Raw genomic sequence first — 17,258 nt, forward strand, 5'->3', positions numbered from 1 at the left:
TAGAATCACTTTTTTTTTTTTAAGACAGAGTCTAACTCTGTCGCCCAGGCTGGAGTGCAATGGCGTGATCTCAGCTCACTGTAACCTCTGCCTCCTGGGTTCAAGCAATTCTCCTGCCTCAGCGTCCCTAGCAGCTGGGATTAAAGGCGACCACCAGCTCACCTGACTAGTTTTTGTATTTTAGTAGAGATGGAGTTTTACCACATTGGCCAGGCTGGTCTCGAACTCCAGACCTCAAGCAATCCACCCGCCTCGGCCTCCCAAAGTTCTGGGGTTACAGGCTTGAGCCACCTCACCCGGCCTCAAATCACTTTTTTGTTCTCTAGATATTCTGCTAGGATTTTCATTGCTGTTATGTTAAACATTTGAAAAATCAGCTTCTTGATAAATGATGTCTTCCCCTCCATTAATATGGTTTATCTTTCCATTTATTCAGGTCTTCTTTCATGTCCCGTAATAGTGAATTAAGTTTTTCCTCCATAAATGTCTTATACATTCTTATTAGATCATGCCTAGGTAGTTCATTTTCATGGTGCCATTTTATTTTCCAGCTGTTTATTGCTGACAAATAAGAATAGTAATGAATGTTCTTATTTCTTGATCTTATATCTGGTTGAGGTTGACATTTGTAGTCATTAAAACTTGTCATCATTTTGCTCTCAAAGTGGCTCTAAGCAATGTTTCAGTGATGGCTGCCTTCATTTTCAGGAAGAGAGATGCTCCCACAGTAACCTTCTATACCTTTGTGAAATGTATTCATTTGAAGAGACAAAAAGGAGAGAGATAAAATGGAAAGTTCTTAAGAGCCAATCGAAGGGATCTATCCGGCTCTGCAATCGCCTCCCTGAGGAAGTGACAGAGGCTGAAGGCTTCATTGTTAGGAGCAGTTTAGACCCTGGTTGCACAGACCTAGACCATCAGCACGAGTAGTGACTGACTGAGCAACATTAACAGAACTTTCAGTTTATTTAGGTGACAAAGATAACGTTTAATATCATGCAAATAAGAAGGCCAAATGTCTAGGCAGACAAAAAGGGGTCCTCAGAGAATTTCTGACCTACCCCACAAGTGTTTACATCAGGTACTTTTTTGCAGATGAGGAAACCTGCCCAGGGCCTTGTCTGAGCATGCCCACATGACTACTGGAAGAACGGGGCAGAGCCGCAGGCAGGAAGAGAGGAGCCTGGCCTCTTCAGCTCCTATGTGGTGGCCTGGGATTCAGTCTGTGAGGCAAGGGGACTGAAAGAAATTGAAGAGGACAACAAAGATGAAAAGATATTTCATTTCCATGGATTGGAAGATCAATATTGTTAGAATGTCCGTATTATCCAAATCTATCTACAGATTAAATGCAGTCCCTATTAAATAACAATATTAAAATAATAATGACATTCTTCACAGAAATAGAAAAAAAAATCTTAAAATTTATGTGGAATCACAAAAGACCCAGAATAACCAGTGCTATCGTAAGCAAAAAGAACAAAACTGGAAGGATCACATTACCTGACTTCAAATTATACTACAGAGCTGTAGTAACCAAAACAGCATGGTGCTGGCATAAAAACAGACACATAGGCCAATGGAGCAGAATAGAGAACCCAGAAACAAATCCGCACACCTACAGTGAACTCATTTTCAACAAAGGTGCCAAGAACATACATTGGAGAAAGGTCAGTCTCTTCAATAAATGGTTCCAGGAAAACTGGATATCCGTATGCAGAAGAATGAAACTAGACACCTATCTCTTGCCATATACAAAAATCAAATTAAAATGGATTAAAGACTTAGATCTAAGATCTCAAACTGTGAAACTTACAGGAAAACATTGGGGAAGCTCTCCAGGACGTTGGTCTGGTTTCTTGAATAATACCCCATAAGTGCAGGCAGCCAAAGTAAAAATGGACAAATTGGAACACATCAAGTTAAAAAGCTTCTGCACAGCAAAGGAACGATCAACAAAGTGAACAGACAACTCACAGAATGGGAGAAAATATCTCCAAACTAACACTCTAACAAGGGATAAATAACCAAAATATATAAGGAGCTCAAACAACTCTAAAGGAAAGAATTTACTAATCCAATCAAAAGAAAAGGCAAAATATTTGAATAGACATTTCTCAAAAGAAAACATACAAATGGCAAACAGACATATGAACAGGTGCTCAACGTCATTGATCACCAGGGAAATGCAAACCAAAACTACAATGAGATGTCATCTCATCCCAGTTAAAATGGCTTTTACCCAAAAGTCAGGCAACAACAAATGCAGAAAAGAATGTAGAGAAGGCCGGGCGCGGTGGCTCAAGCCTGTAATCCCAGCACTTTGGGAGGCCGAGACAGGCGGATCACGAGGTCAGGCGATCGAGATCATCCTGGCTAACACGGTGAAACCCCGTCTTTACTAAAAAAAATACAAAAAACTAGCCGGGTGAGGTGGCGGGCGTCTGTAGTCCCAGCTACTTGGGAGGCTGAGGCAGGAGAATGGCGTAAACCCGGGAGGCGGAGCTTGCAGTGAGCTGAGATCCGGCCATTGCACTCCAGCCTGGGCGACAGAGCGGGACTCCGTCTCAAAAAAAAAAAAAAAAAAAAAGAATGTAGAGAAAAGGAAACGCTCATACACTGTTGGTGGAAATGTAAATTAGTATAACTACTATGGAGAACAATCTGGAGGTTCCTCAAAAAACTAAAACTAGAGCTACCATATGATCCAGCAATCCCACTGCTGGGTACATGCTCAAAAGGAAATCAATATATTGAAGAGATAACTGCACTCCTGTATTTTTTGCAGCACTGTTCACAATAGCCAAGATTTGGAAGCAAGCTAAGTATCCATCAACAGATGAACAAGTAAAGAAAATGTGGTACATATACACAATGGAGTATTATTCAGCCACACACAAAAAAAAGAGATTCTATCATTTGCAACAACATGGATGGAACTGGAAGTCATTATGTTAAGTAACGTAAGCCAGGCTCAGAAAGACACTTATTTGTGGGATCTAAAATTCAAAATGATTGAACTCATGAAAATAGAAAATAGAAGGATGGTTACATGAGGCTGGGAAGGGTAGTAGGGGGCTAGGGGGTAGGAGGAGATAGAAAGAATGAATAAGACCTAGTACTTGCTAGCAAAACAGGGTGACAGTAGTCAATAATAATTTAATTGTACATTGTAAAATAACTTACAAAGTACAATTGGATTGTTTGTAACACAAAGAATAAATGCTTGAGGGAATGAACATCTCTGTTTTCCATCATGTAATTATTATGCATTGCATGCCTGTATCCAAACATCTCATGTACCCCATAAGTGTGTGTGTGTGTGTGTGTGTGTATATACTCACAGCAATTAAAAGTTTGTTTTAATTTTAAAAAACCACATCAAACTGATGAAAGAAAAGGTACTCTGGTTGAAGTTGGGTTGGGGCCCTAAAGACTCACCTCTTCCCCTTATCTTCAGGTGGCCAGAGATCTCTCCACAGACCAGCTCCTTTCATCCAGAAGACAACCACATGATCACCAGTAGCCCAATCACAAGGAAATTAGGGCTCAGACACAGGACTCAACCTGCAACTGGCCCTGTTTCATGGTATTCTTGAGATATTTCAAGTCTCCATTGCCACATTGCTACCCCAGCTCTCCTGCAAGGTAGAAGTGTTCCTTCTATTTATTTATTTTTTTTTTTCTTAAGAGACAGAGAGACAGGGTTTCTGTCACCCAGGCTGGAGTGCAGTGGCACAGTCATAGCTCACTGTAACCTCTAACTCCTGGGCTCAAGTGATCCTCCTGCCTCAGCCTCCCAAGTAGTTGGGACCACAGGCACATGCCACCACACCCAGATACTTTCTTTTTTATTTTTGTAGAGACAGGGTTTTGTTATGTTGCCCAGGCTGATCTCAAACTCCTGGTCTCAAGTGCTCCTCCCACCTTAGCCTCCCCAACAGGCATGAGCCACCACACCGGGCCAGGAGTGTTCTTTAAATAGAGCAGCAGACTTACTAAATGAGTTGTACACATTAAATTCTGACAGTGAAGTGGTAGTTCCTGAATACCTGCTGGAGCCCCTCCCTTCCGAATGTGGTACCATAAATACTAGCTTCCTCACATGGAACCAACTTCACAACCAGTTTATAGGTCATGGATGAAAGAGCAGTCAGTTTGTTCTACTTCTGTTTGATTACCCTGCTTCATGACTAGCTTTCTTAATAACATTTGACACCTACTGATACTTGACTGATTTTTAGATTCAAACTCATCTTAGAGAACAAAGGTGAACTGTTGGCAATTGAAGCTGTCATACGTATTCTTTTTTTATTTTTTTTTTCTTTTTTTTTTTTGAGAGGAATTCTCACTCTGTCACCCAGGCTGGAGGCTGCAGTGCAGTCATGTGATCTCGGCTCACTGCAACCTCCACCTCCCAGGTTTAAGCGATTCTCCCCGCTCAGCCTCCCGAGCAGCTGGGATTACAGGCCCGTGCCATCATACCCAGCTAATTTTTGTATTTTTAGTACAGACAGGGTTTCTCCATGTTGGCCAAGCTGGTCTTGAACTCCTGATCCACCTGCCTTGGCCTCCCAAAGTGCTGGGATTACAGGCCTGTCATGCATATTCTGAGGGGAATTCCCAGAAAGGATTCCAGCAGTGCTGTGAGCCATGCCAGCAGCTTTGGCAGGTGAGCTCAGCCTCTTAGAGAGCCACCTGAAGGAGGGGCATTCGTGGGCATGTGCAGGCTTGAGGATTCTTATTAGCAATCACTCATTTCTCTGCAGGAGCAGCCAGGAAGAATATTATCCCAAATATCCCCCTCCTATACTAACACAATAATGGAAACAGCACATCAGTGCAAAATTATTTCGAATTTATTTCCATAATTGATAAGCCAAATCAAACTGATAATCTAGAATAAAATGTTGAATTATTCCTTGATCCCACCGTTCTTTCTTTGTTGAACACTTCTATTCACTGGAGAAAACACCACAAGTTGCATATTTAAAGAAGTATGCTTACATTTACATTTTAAACCTATGTATGTAAACCTTTCATAAGTACCAATTTTTAAAAAAGTTGTAATAACATGTTCTCAAAAAAAGTTGAATTATTAAGGTTATCTACAAAAAACTTAACCTTCTGTGTTGTATAACCCACCTGGAAGCTATCTTTCAGCACTCCAACTGAAATTTCCCTAACTGCTTAGCCTCCCTCGTGTGGGTTACTGTTGGCAGGAGGGTTTTATGTAAAGAGGACATCAGGGCTGCTCCTCTCTCGTCCCATTTTCCCTGCTCACACACTGAGGTTGGTTGCCCAGGTTAAAAGGCCAACCTTTGTCTTGACCGAACACAGCGAAGCACCTACCTTACTGCTTTGAACTGACTTGCATGGTTGGCATCCTGCCATATCCACCAAACGGAACCAAGAGAACATAAACTCTTGACAAGCAAATCTCCTTTTGGATGGCATGACACTGGGAACCGGCCAGAAATGATTCTTTAATTTGTGACTCATGCTTTTTGCCATTGAAAACCCAGGCTTTGAGCAATAACTAAGTCCCCAGAGCGTATGATAGAATCGTTTATTATCTCCAGGCCTGAGAAGTGATTCCAAGATCACTAATGAACATGCGCCTTTCTCTGAACGTCTGGAAAAAACAGTAAGTATGTGGAAATGTAATGGTGTTCCTTGCATGTGAGGTTAACACAGCAGCCTATTTTCTCACTAATTTTAAAGGCACATTAAAGAAAAGGAAACCAAAAAGGACAGATGCTTCATTGGGGATGTTTTCAGACTAGCTCATCTATAACTGAATCAGTTCCCTGGGTTCAGATGCCAGCAGGCCCTGATAATGTTAACGAGGCCAGTGACTTCAGGATAATGATGCTGACATGATTCTCCCAGGCTGTGCCTCTTGGGTGGCCAGGAGCCTGGAGGCTGAAGCATTTCCCGAAACTTTTGACTCCAAGCCTTTACATTCACCGTGCACAAACACTCCTTGTGGGTCCCATGTTCCTGTTTACTTTTCTACAATGGAATCCCATTCAATCTGATTGGTATTAACTTAAATGCTTGAAGAATGGTGTTTGAGAAGCAATGAATTTTCTATAAAACTGCAAAGGAATAAAAATACTTGTCTTGAGAGAAGGAAATTGACATTCTTTTCTCAACAACTTTTCTCATTTCTACTAGCTGTTACCGGTTGTGTGTGTGTATACGCATATCTGCACCCAACCAATAACCTATATATACATATATACACACTCACACATATAAACACACACATACATATATGTATATAATTAACAAACTTTGGATTTATATTGACAACTCTATGCTTCAGGTCACCACCAGTGATAACTGTCCGTGGACAGACATGGGACTACGCAAGGTGTCAGAGCTTTGGCATAATCTGGGCGTTTGTATTGGTATTTTTAGGTTTATGCTCATTTTAGCATTGTTAACTAACAGGCCTATCTCAGAACTAGAAATGTCTTCACGCATCACACAGTACCCAGAACCTGGTCAGTGCCAACTGGATGATGGATAAGGTAGTTCACACATTCAGTATTTTCGAAGCTAATTGTCTCTTTTGCTCATTTCTGAAGCCCAACAAGAAGATAAGCCTAATTCATACTGAATTATTTTATTGTTGTTTTGAAATGGGATCTCATTATATTGACCAGGAAGGTCTCAAACTCCAGGGTTCAAGCAATCCTCCCACCTCAGCCTCCTGAGTAGCTGAGATTATAGACATGTGCTACCATGCCTGGTACATACTGAATTCCTCATATAAAAATTATTTAGTACATCTGTTATTTCACCTTGCTTTTACTGATGACATGCATGTTTTTAAAAACCTAGTGCCATAATTTTTTCCTTTGGTTTATTGAAACTACTGGTTCATTGGTTTGTAGATATTGTTATGAATATATTTGGAAAACAAATAGCAGGAAAAAGCAATAGCATTTGGTGGAAATTTTTTTAAAGAGTGAGTGTTGTACCAGGGTCTCTCTCTATATGCTCTTGTTTAATCCTCACTGTAACTCTATGAGGAAATGAGTAGCCATAATAGTAAGACTACGGGCCGGACATGGTGGCTCATGCCCATAATCCCAGCACTTCAGGAGGCCGAGATGGATGGATTGCTTGAACCCAAGAGTTTGAGACCAGCCTGGGCAATATGGTGAAACCCCATCTCTACCAAAAAAATACAAAAATTAGCTGAGCATGGTGGCAGGCGCCTGTAATCCCAGCTACTTGGGAAGCTGAGGTGGGAGGATCCCTTGAGTCCAGGAGGCCAAGGATGTGGTAAGCTGAGATCTGCACTCCAACCTGGGCAACAGAGTGAGACCCTGTTTCAAAAAAAAAAAAAGTGAAGGCATTTTCCCCACCAGCCTTTAGTAATGGCATCACATTTTTACTATGGAAAGTGAACTTAAACCTATTCCAAGTGCACACTACATCTCTAGAGAAGAGCAAATCCTACGGTAACCAGTGGGAGGTGTGGTTTTAAAAGATGGAAAGTCCTAAATTCATTCTTCTTGGATTTTATTTAATTATGCATTTCATTTTAAGAAATTGTAAACTCCTAAAGGCAAATGGATGTTTTGTGATGTTGTAATATTACTGAGAAATTCAACCACAGTACCAATAAAAGAAATCCAAATACCACCAAAACTCTCTTTTCCACCATTGGATTGGGGATGTCTGAGTCGGACCACAGTCCCTCAGTGCTGACGAGGGTCTTGGAAACTCCATCCTTGCTGCTCTGTGGGAGTGCTCACCACATAGCAGTTGAGGACGGCAGTCTGATCATGGGTGGCAGCATCTTAATGGGCATCCATGTTTTTCTTTTTTTAATTATTATTATTTTATTTTCCCGTAAGTTATTGGGGTACAGGTGGTATTTGGTTACATGAGTAAGTTCTTTAGTGGTGATTTGTGAGATCTTGGTGTACACATCATCGGAGTAGCATACACTGCACCATATATGTTGTCTTTTATCCCTTGCCCCCTCTCCCACCCTTCCCTCCAAATTCCCAAAGTCCATTGTATTATTCTTATGTCTTTGCATCCTCATGTCTTAGCTCCCACATATAGGTGAGAAAATGCAGTGTTTGGTTTTCCATTCAATAGGCATCAATTCTAATCAAGAGGGCCTCTTCTAGTTTATTCTAAAAAGACGATCAGGCAAGTCAGAAAAAAAAAAGTTGTTTTCATTGCATTTCATTGTTTTATAATAATCTTTAAAATGAAGGAAAGTTATATCTCAAAACTGTCAACTGTTTTCTAAATTCAGTTGCACCTTGTTGATCTAACCCAGTGTCATCTCTCACCCAATATGCTCATAAGGGCTCACTCACACTTGCCTCCAGAAACCCCTACCTCTCTTCCTCACCAACAGGAAAGTTCAAGTTCCTTGAAAGACCAACAAGACCAAACCCGGCCTGCCCCCTCCAGTGCTGGGCTTTAGCCATGCTGACCTTTTCTCTGTTCCAAGAAACAAGCCAAGGTCTTACCACTATAGCACTCCTGTCCAGAAGGTTCCCCCACCCCCACCCCCACCCCGCCTTTCCTAACCAACACCACCCTCCTTTAGGGCTTCTGTGATCATGACCTGCCCCAGATCACTCTAGCTCCCAGTGCATCATGGCTTCATGCCACCTCGTCTTGTACCTGCAAAGCACTTACACATTTCATGAAGCCAGGGACCATGTCTCTTTCTTTGGTATCTCTAGTCTTCTTTTTCTTATTTTTATAAATGTAAGGGATACAAGTGAAGCTTTGTTATGTGGCTATATTGCGTGGTGGTGAAGTCCAGGCTTTTAGTGAAATCATCCCCTGAATAGTGTGGAGCATGCCCATTGAGTAATTTCTTATTCCTCACTCTGCTCACCCTCCCACCCTTCCCAGTTCCAAAGCCTATTATTCCACACTCTATGTCCATGTGTACACTTTATTACGCTCCCACTTATGTGAGAACATGTGGTATCTGACTTCCTGTTTCTGATCTGTTTCACTTAAGATAACAGCCTCCAGTTCCATCCATGTTGCTGTAAGACGTGATTTTCTTCTTTCTTATAGCTAAGTAGTATTCCTACAAATATATATATATATATATATATACATGCCCCACATTTTATTTATCCAATCATCCATTGACGGACACTTAGAATGATTCCATATCTTTGTGATTAGATGCTCAAAAATATTTGTTGAAACATGGCTAAATCATGCATAGCAGGCTCCTTCTTTCTTTCACTCTCTCTCTCTCACCTCTGCCACTTTTAGCAACAGCTGCATTCCAAGCAGGAAGAAAGAGGTACAGGTTGAGTGTGTATCCCTCATCCAAAATGTTTGGGACCAGAAGTGTTCTGAATTTTGATTGCTTTCAAATTTTGAAATGTATGTATTATACTGACTGGTTCAGCAGCCCTAATACAAAAATCTGAACTACTCCAATGAGCATTTCTTTGAGCATCACATCAGCACTCAAAGCGTTTTGGATCTTGGAGCTTTTTGGATTTCGGATTTTCTCACTAGGCATGCTCAGCCTGTATCAGAAGAGGCTCAGCCAAAGCCACTTCTCTGCCTTAAACTGAGCTCCGTGGCCATTCTCAGCTATGAGGGCTTGATAAATGTTAAGTTTTTTTTTGTTTGTTTTTAAATCTTTGTAGCCCTACAGCAAATAAAGATGGGCAAAAAGAGGTTAAACTCAAAACCAAAACGTCTAGAGCCACCTTCATCTACCCCACTGCAATGAAAACGCAAGGACATAAGAATTTACTGCAGTATTGTTCCCAGTGGCAAAAAGCTGGAACTCAAACAAACGCCTAATGACAGAGGAATGACTAAATAAATTCCGGCTCATCCACACCACAACCTATTATACAGCCATTGAAAAGAATGAATTAGAGCCACATTGATGACTCTGGGAGATTTCCATGAGCAATTATGGAGTAAATAAAACCAATGCAGAAAAAAAAAGTCTGTTTTCTTATCCCGTTTCTGACAAAAATGAAGAAAAGCACTCTCTAACATCTGTGCACATACATGCAGGTAAGTGCGAGTGAGCTGAAAATTATAGGCCACATACTGTTATCATGAGTGACCTGTGCAGAAGGCAGAAAGTTTGGGAAGGGAACGAGAAGAAGAGGAGCAAAAAAACAAAAAGAAAATTTTTGAAATGAAATGTTATAATATGATACATTAATGTATTAACTTAAATATATACGTGTGTTCATATATACAAAGAGAAAATTTTATATGTTGCCTCCTCTTTTTTGTTTCTGAAATCAGGCTTGCAAGATTTTGGCAATTTCCCACTTGTTTTGAATCCTCAGAAAATGTCGTATCTCCAGAAAGTAAACAAAAATTGACCAGATAGCATTTCCTTAATGGACTTCCAGTGACTCTTCTGGATAAGAAAACAACACTTCTACATTCAAAACCCCAACTGCCACTTGAATCTCATCAAATGAAATTTTAGTTTTTCTTTCTAGCTTGTGTTTTTCCCTGGAGAAACAAGTCTATAAATGTTTAAAACTGACACTACTTCTCATGGTGAATAAAATATTATTGTGTGGAAAATTGGCTCCAGGAAATTAAAAATCAATATACTTTGAGAACTAAAATAGGATGGAAAAGTTTGCTTTGTCCAGATTGCAATGGCAGGGGCAATGCAAAACAAAATAATCAGTATTATGAAATGAAAATTACAAGAGAGCATTTTTCAGCTTGGTATGAGAAATACAATTGACCGAGTGAAAAAAATTAACCCTGTGTTTTACTCAAGTGACCATCTCTGCAACTTACTGCTAATTTGCCTCCTTGGAATTTACCATTCCTGGTAGCAAAATCATTTGCTCAGAACTGTTCTAGTCTTGCCCAGTCACACTTTTCTAATTAGGATTCCTTGCTGAATGTTCTAACTTTGACCTTATTTCAAAGTTACTTTAATTTTAAAGCCTGACTCAAGATCTTCAATTATTATATCTTAAAAATCTTAAATGTTTTCTGTTTCTGTTATTAACTATCCTAGGTTAGCGATATTTAAAATAACAGCTCATAATATGGTTTTAAAAAATTGTAAGAATGATTGCTAATGTCTGGCTCTCACTTTAAGAGGACATGGGGAGCCTTTGGAAGACGTCTTGCCTGTCTACCTAGGGCAGGCCCCCAGGTCCCGATGTAAGAGTCTGGGCTGGCTGACTGCTGGGTGGCTTTTGTAGAAGCCGGCTTGTCTTCTGGTTCCATTTTTCTCTCCACCCCAGTATCTTGGGTTACTCTGGAAAACTACGCGATGCCCATGTGCACACCCAGTTAAAGGGCATTCGAGTCTTTGCCCGTGGAAATTTCATAAATAGAATGTGTAATGAGCCATGCATGGCTTATCGCTAAGGAATCCGGGGGAATCTAAAACTTGGATGACAGGGTCTCTTATGGGTCTTTTCTTCTCACACCTCTTGACACAGCACAACTATCTTGAAGTCAGCCAGCGGCCAGCAGAGGCGGTCTTTCCATCTGTTTCAGAAAACCCCGTGGTTTGTGCAACCTGGGAAACTTGCCCACAGCCATCCCACATGGTGAGTCAGCTCTCTGGCTCCATTATCTACCGTCCCTTCCCAGATGTGACGGCCTGTTTAGGAGCAGGCAAAGTTATGGGGACCCAGGGGAGAAGCAGACACTCACCTAATGCACAGTCCTGCTGAGAATTTACCCAAACCCCGAGGAGGTGGAAATGGAGCAGAGCTTGGGTCCTTTCTAAGACTGTTAACTGAAGATTTCTGTGGTGACATCACATAGAATTTTGACTTGCATTCGCCAAGAATGAACTGAAAGCAGGATCTGTCTCATCATACACTGAGAACTGTAGAATATGCCAAGCACATTATTTTCGTATGTATAAAAGCTTGTACATGCTTCTTATACATCTGTCCTAATGCTTTCCAAACAGTCCTCACTCTAAGCCTCACCAAGACCCAGATGAGGAGACAAACGCACAGAGGGGTGAGTCACTTGACCAAGTCACAGCACGGGAAAGGGACAGAGTTTTCATGTCAAATCCAGGAAGTTCACCTCTTGGCTACAGTGCTTCTGATTCACCAGTGATTCCCACACGGTGGTCCCTGGGCCAAGCGGCATCAAAATCACCCAGGAACTTGATAGAGAGGAAAAGTCACTGGCCTCAACCCAGACTTACTGAATCAGAAACTCTGGGGAATGAGGCCCAGAAATATTTGTTTGAACAAGCTTGCCAGGTGATTCTCATGCACACTACAGTTTCAGGAATATTGAACTAGGCCTTTGGAATGAGGTTTTTCTTTACTGAGTGTTTTAGGAGAATTCTTGGGTAAATATCAGAAGAGATTCACTAGAGTTCTTTCTGGGTACAAGTTAATGAATAGGTTTCCTTTCTGAGGTACTGCATGCAATAGTCAGAACTGTAACAAAGTATGTTTATGAACATATTAATAAAAAATGTGTTTACTCTATGAAAATAATATTCCCCTTAGAAAGGCGTTCACATGAACTTGGTGATTGATCTAATAGGGTACAGTTGGGAAGGGTCAAGAGTCACCCCACACCTTACATCTCAGGTCAGCCCACCTCTTTCCATCTCTGCTCCCATCCTGGCCCCAACTACGCTCATCTCTCACTCAGAAATCTACAGTGGCTTCCTAACTCGACACCCCTTCTATTCTGAAACTCATTCAAACTGTTCTTCACATTGAAGTCAGAGTGATTTTTCTGCAAATCTGAGCTTAAGTAAAGCCCTTAAAGAGTTACTTTTGTTCACAGGATACAAAACAAAATGCCTAACAAGGCATTCCTGACTTTTTAATGATCACGATTCTAACTGGTGCGAGATGGTATCTCATTGTGGTTTTGGTTTGCATTTCTGTGATGGCCAGTGATGATGAGCATTTTATGAAAGATTTTTTTTAAAAAAACACCCATTTGATGGGGTGTGGTGGCTCACACTTGTAATCCCAGAACGTTGGGAGGCCAAGACAAGAGGACCGCTTTAGCCCAGGAGTTTGAGGCTGCAATAAGCTATAATAGCTCCACTGTACTCCAGCCTGAGGGACACAGTGAGATCCTGTCTCTTAAAAAAAGATTAAAAAAAAAAGATCCAAACTGAACTTTTAGTGAACTTGAAGACATAACAATAGAAACTATTCAAAATGAAAAAGACAAAAAGAATTTAAAAGAAAAACACAAAAATAGCAACAGTGAGTGGCAGGACAGTTTTATGTGACACTCATATCTCATGTGCAAAGGGCTCCTTAAGCATATTTTGATCTGTGGCTTTATCATTTTATCAAATTTGGAGATTTTTCAGTCATTATTTCTTCAAATATTTTTTCTGCCCTTCCCACAACCTCTCTCCTTTAGGGACCCTAGTTACACATATATTATAAGAAAGATTGAAAGAAGTCTTCTAGGCAGAAGGAAAATGAAATGAAAACCAGATGAAAATGAATATACTGTACCAGAAATGATAACTAGTAAATATACCGGTAAATATATATACTTTAGAATTTAATATGATTGTTTAATCAAGAGTAATACCAATGTACTATGGAATTCATAACATACGTATAAGTGAATGTATGACAACAAAACCATAAAGACTATATAAGTGGAAAAGGGCAAATAGAAGTATTTTATTTAAGCTTCTTATACTGTCAGTGAACCTGTATAATATGACTTGAAGGTAGACTACGTTAAGTTAAAGATTTTAAACCCTACACCAACTAGTAAAAGAACAAAACAAGGAGTTACAGCTAAAATCCAACAATGAAGATAAAATGGAACCATAAAAACTTTCAATTAATTTTTAAAAAGGCAAAAGTAGAGGAAAAGGGTAACACTGAATAATGTTACAAATAGAAAGCAAATAGCAGGAGAGATACTTAGACCTAACCACAGCAATAATCATATTAAGTATAAATGGTTTAAATGCCACAATAAAAAGTCCGAGATTGTCGTATTGAATCAAAAAAACAAGACCTAATAAACACAAGAAATTCTCTTTAAATATAAATAGACAAACTGATTAAAACTAAAATGTTCAACAACGATACACTGTGCTAACCCTTCTCAAAAAACGACTGGATACACCTGTAATCCCAGCAATTTGGGAGGCCAAGGCAGGCGGACGACTTGAGGTCAGGAGTTCAAGACCAAACTGGCCAACGTGGTGAAACCCCATCTCTACTAAAAATACAAAACTTAGTCAGGCATGGTGGTGATGCCTGTAATCCCAGCTACTTGGGAGGCTGAGGCAGGAGAATCACTTAAACCTGGGAGGCAGAGGCTGCAGTGAGACAAGATAATGCCACTGCACCCCAGCCTGGGTAACAGAAGGAGACTCTGTCTCAAAACAAAACAAAACAAAAGACTGAAGTGGCTATATTAATATCAGACAAAGTTTATTTCAGAGTAAAGAATATTTTCAGTGATAAAGAAGGAATTGGAAATGACTTTATGCACTCTTGTATTATTTGAAAAAAATCAAATAATACAACATGTAGCCTACATAGGTACATGTATATTTGAACATGTAGTTATTTAGTAATTTAAACATTCAATACACTTTTCTTTAGGCTACTCCCTATACCTAGCACTATGTAAGTATTTAAAAAAAAAGGATAAAGAAGTTGGACACAGCCCCAGACCTAGGGGAGCAAAATCTGTTAAGGAGACAAGACGCTAACTTTGTTTTTTAAGCTAATAAAAGATGTGTCAGATGTTAATTGAAAAATGGGAGTTCAGACAAAAGAATATTTCTGGCATCAGAGCAATTAGGGAAAGTTTCTAGAAGAGAGCTAAACCCCAAGAGTATGCACAGATAAAGAGAAAGAGGGAAGAAGAAAGGCATTTTATAATAATTGGAAAATTTTTAATTTATGTGGCTGGGTAGGATTTTACTTTGCTGTATGAGACCATTTTGGTCTCATTGCTTCCAGGTTTTATGGCTTTTGTGGAAAGTGGTTTGGGTGGATGCAGGGGAACTGCTCTCGTGAACGGGCCATGGCTGTGCGAGCTTTCCAGCAAACTACAGAGAAACAGCAAGGCCCTGGCCGCGTGGAAGCCTGCCTGCCTTGGCATCCTTGGAAAGATTGGTGTGGCTTAATGCGAGGCATAAAACAACACTTTTTTTGCACCTCATCCCAGGACAATGACTAAGACCAAGACCAAGTTATTACCTGTGTACAGAGATGATGAAGATCAACTGGGCACCAACCACCGCCTTGAGAGTGGGTCACCACACAAGCCCCACAAATTTCACCTGTCTCCAGGGTGAGGGGGCCCTAAAAGAAATGGAATTACCCTGCTCCACCAGCTCAGAGGAATGAGGCCTGATGTAGATATTAAGCTGAATTACAGGTGATTTTTTAAAAACCTACACATCTGAGTTTTAGGGTTGAGATTTGTGTTCATAACACAGATCAGCAGTTCAATCGTTAGAATCATTTTCTGATAATAAGATGATTACTCTTTCTTCTTTCTTAGGTACATTGAAGGAGGTCAGTTTGGAGAACCACAGTGTAGACACTTACTCTCTCTCCTTTCTGTTTCAGATAAACTCAGAGCAGGAAGACAGCAAAGAACAGCAGTGAAAAGCATAGTGCTTAATCCAACCCCTTACTCACTGCTGAGACCTGGAAATGACGTTCATCAGATACAAAACAGGAGCAATGATAACTCATTATGTTTGTGTGATGATAAACAGAGAAAATACATTGGAGAGCTTATATGAGTGGCAGACATGGGACATGTTTCCCAGTGGCTGGCCAGCCTGTTGTCTTCTCCATCATGTGTCCAGAGAAAAGCTCTGCACATCAACCTCTCAGTGAATGATGATGGCGGCACCAGTGAAATCAGGGGAGGCAGGAAATCATGTTAGTTTGGTTTATAATGCAAGAAGTTACAGAATACAGAGTCCTCAAAACTGAGAATGTGCTAGTTGTATAACAGGGTCCTTCTTGGGACTCAGCCAGGATTCAAACTATAAAGGAAAATCGGGTGAGCAGGTGGGGTAGTCAAGTGATTCTATTTGCATGAATACATTTGTGAGATGATACCTTCTTGTCCAGGAACATTGAGCAGTGCTCATGCTGGGTGGATTGTGATCTGGAAACCCTGGGAGATGTCATGCCTGACATCAGCTTTCTCGCAGGTGACAGCTGCACCCTCTAACGGCTTCTCAAGTGACAGAGCTCAATTAGTGTAGAAGGGAAAAGTATGAGGATGATCCACGCGCACAGGCTGGACAGCCTCTGTGGTGGGCAGTGCATTAGCAAGGGAGAGACATTCTGTATCGTGCAGGTATGTGCAAGAACCAAAGAAAATAACTGTCATGAAAATTCTGACCTCATTAATACCCACAGACTAGAGACACCAGGAATCTGAGCTTGCAAAAGCATAAGGGAGCATAAGGGCTGTGTTCTCTTGCCCTTGGGGCACAGCATTTCACCACATTTTGTATTAATTTAACCTTGATGCAGATCGAAGAGCCCCAGTGATTTCCCAATAAAATGCTCCAGTTGCATAAACTTGCTTGACCTTCAGTAGATGCTCATTCTCTATGGTCCACATCTACTGCAGGCTCACATTCTGGCCAGGGAGAATCTTCCGCGTGACTGAAGCAAGAGGTCCCACATGATTTGCTTTTTGCCTGGCACGGAGGCACTGTTTGCCCTGGCGACAAAGGACACATAGCCCTGTCTTTCCTCTGGAGGCCACTGGATTCATACTCCATCCTGAGATAACTTTGTATTAATCAAGACCTCCTAACATGTCTCTTTTTTGAAAATGACAAGCATGCTGTGATGAGGTTCTCAAGGTCTGGTCACAGGTTTCTCTCAACAAGCCTGGGGACATGGCAGTGCTCAGCACTGCTTTCTTCTGTCCTGGCTCGGGTGCAGTGTTGAGACAGGCACAGCAGCAAGTGAGTGTATGTCTTGCAGTCCTGTAGCCTTCCCCCTTTTCTTCTCTGTCTGTCCCATCTTCTTCTCTTTTCTTTCCCCTCATCTCCATTCTTTTCTCTCTTTCCTGTCACTGTTTTCTTCTTTGCTTTTGTCCTGTTTCCTGCTTTCAAAACACATTTATAAAGAGAGCATCCTCTGAGCCAAAAGTGACAAAACTGTTTCACATTCTTTATCTGGTAGCAGGCTGCCGTCTAAAGGGCATTGTAAACACTTCACAGACCTTCCCTCCCTAAGGGGACTGCCTGATTCTCCATTATAGAATGTCAT

The 17,258-nt window shown here is 40.9% G+C and overlaps 1 protein-coding gene across 1 annotated transcript; it reads left to right on the forward strand.

The window, feature by feature from the left end:
• Positions 1 to 5,615: 5,615 nt before the first annotated feature.
• LOC105516028 lies at positions 5,616 to 15,857 on the forward strand. Its single transcript, XM_011948034.1, is given in 4 exon segments — positions 5,616 to 5,647; positions 11,948 to 12,000; positions 15,582 to 15,670; positions 15,672 to 15,857. Coding segments are annotated over 4 exon segments (360 nt in total).
• Positions 15,858 to 17,258: the final 1,401 nt, after the last annotated feature.

This window comes from Colobus angolensis, unplaced genomic scaffold (genome assembly GCF_000951035.1).
Source record: "Colobus angolensis palliatus isolate OR3802 unplaced genomic scaffold, Cang.pa_1.0 Scaffold272, whole genome shotgun sequence".
Classification (NCBI taxonomy): domain Eukaryota; kingdom Metazoa; phylum Chordata; class Mammalia; order Primates; family Cercopithecidae; genus Colobus; species Colobus angolensis.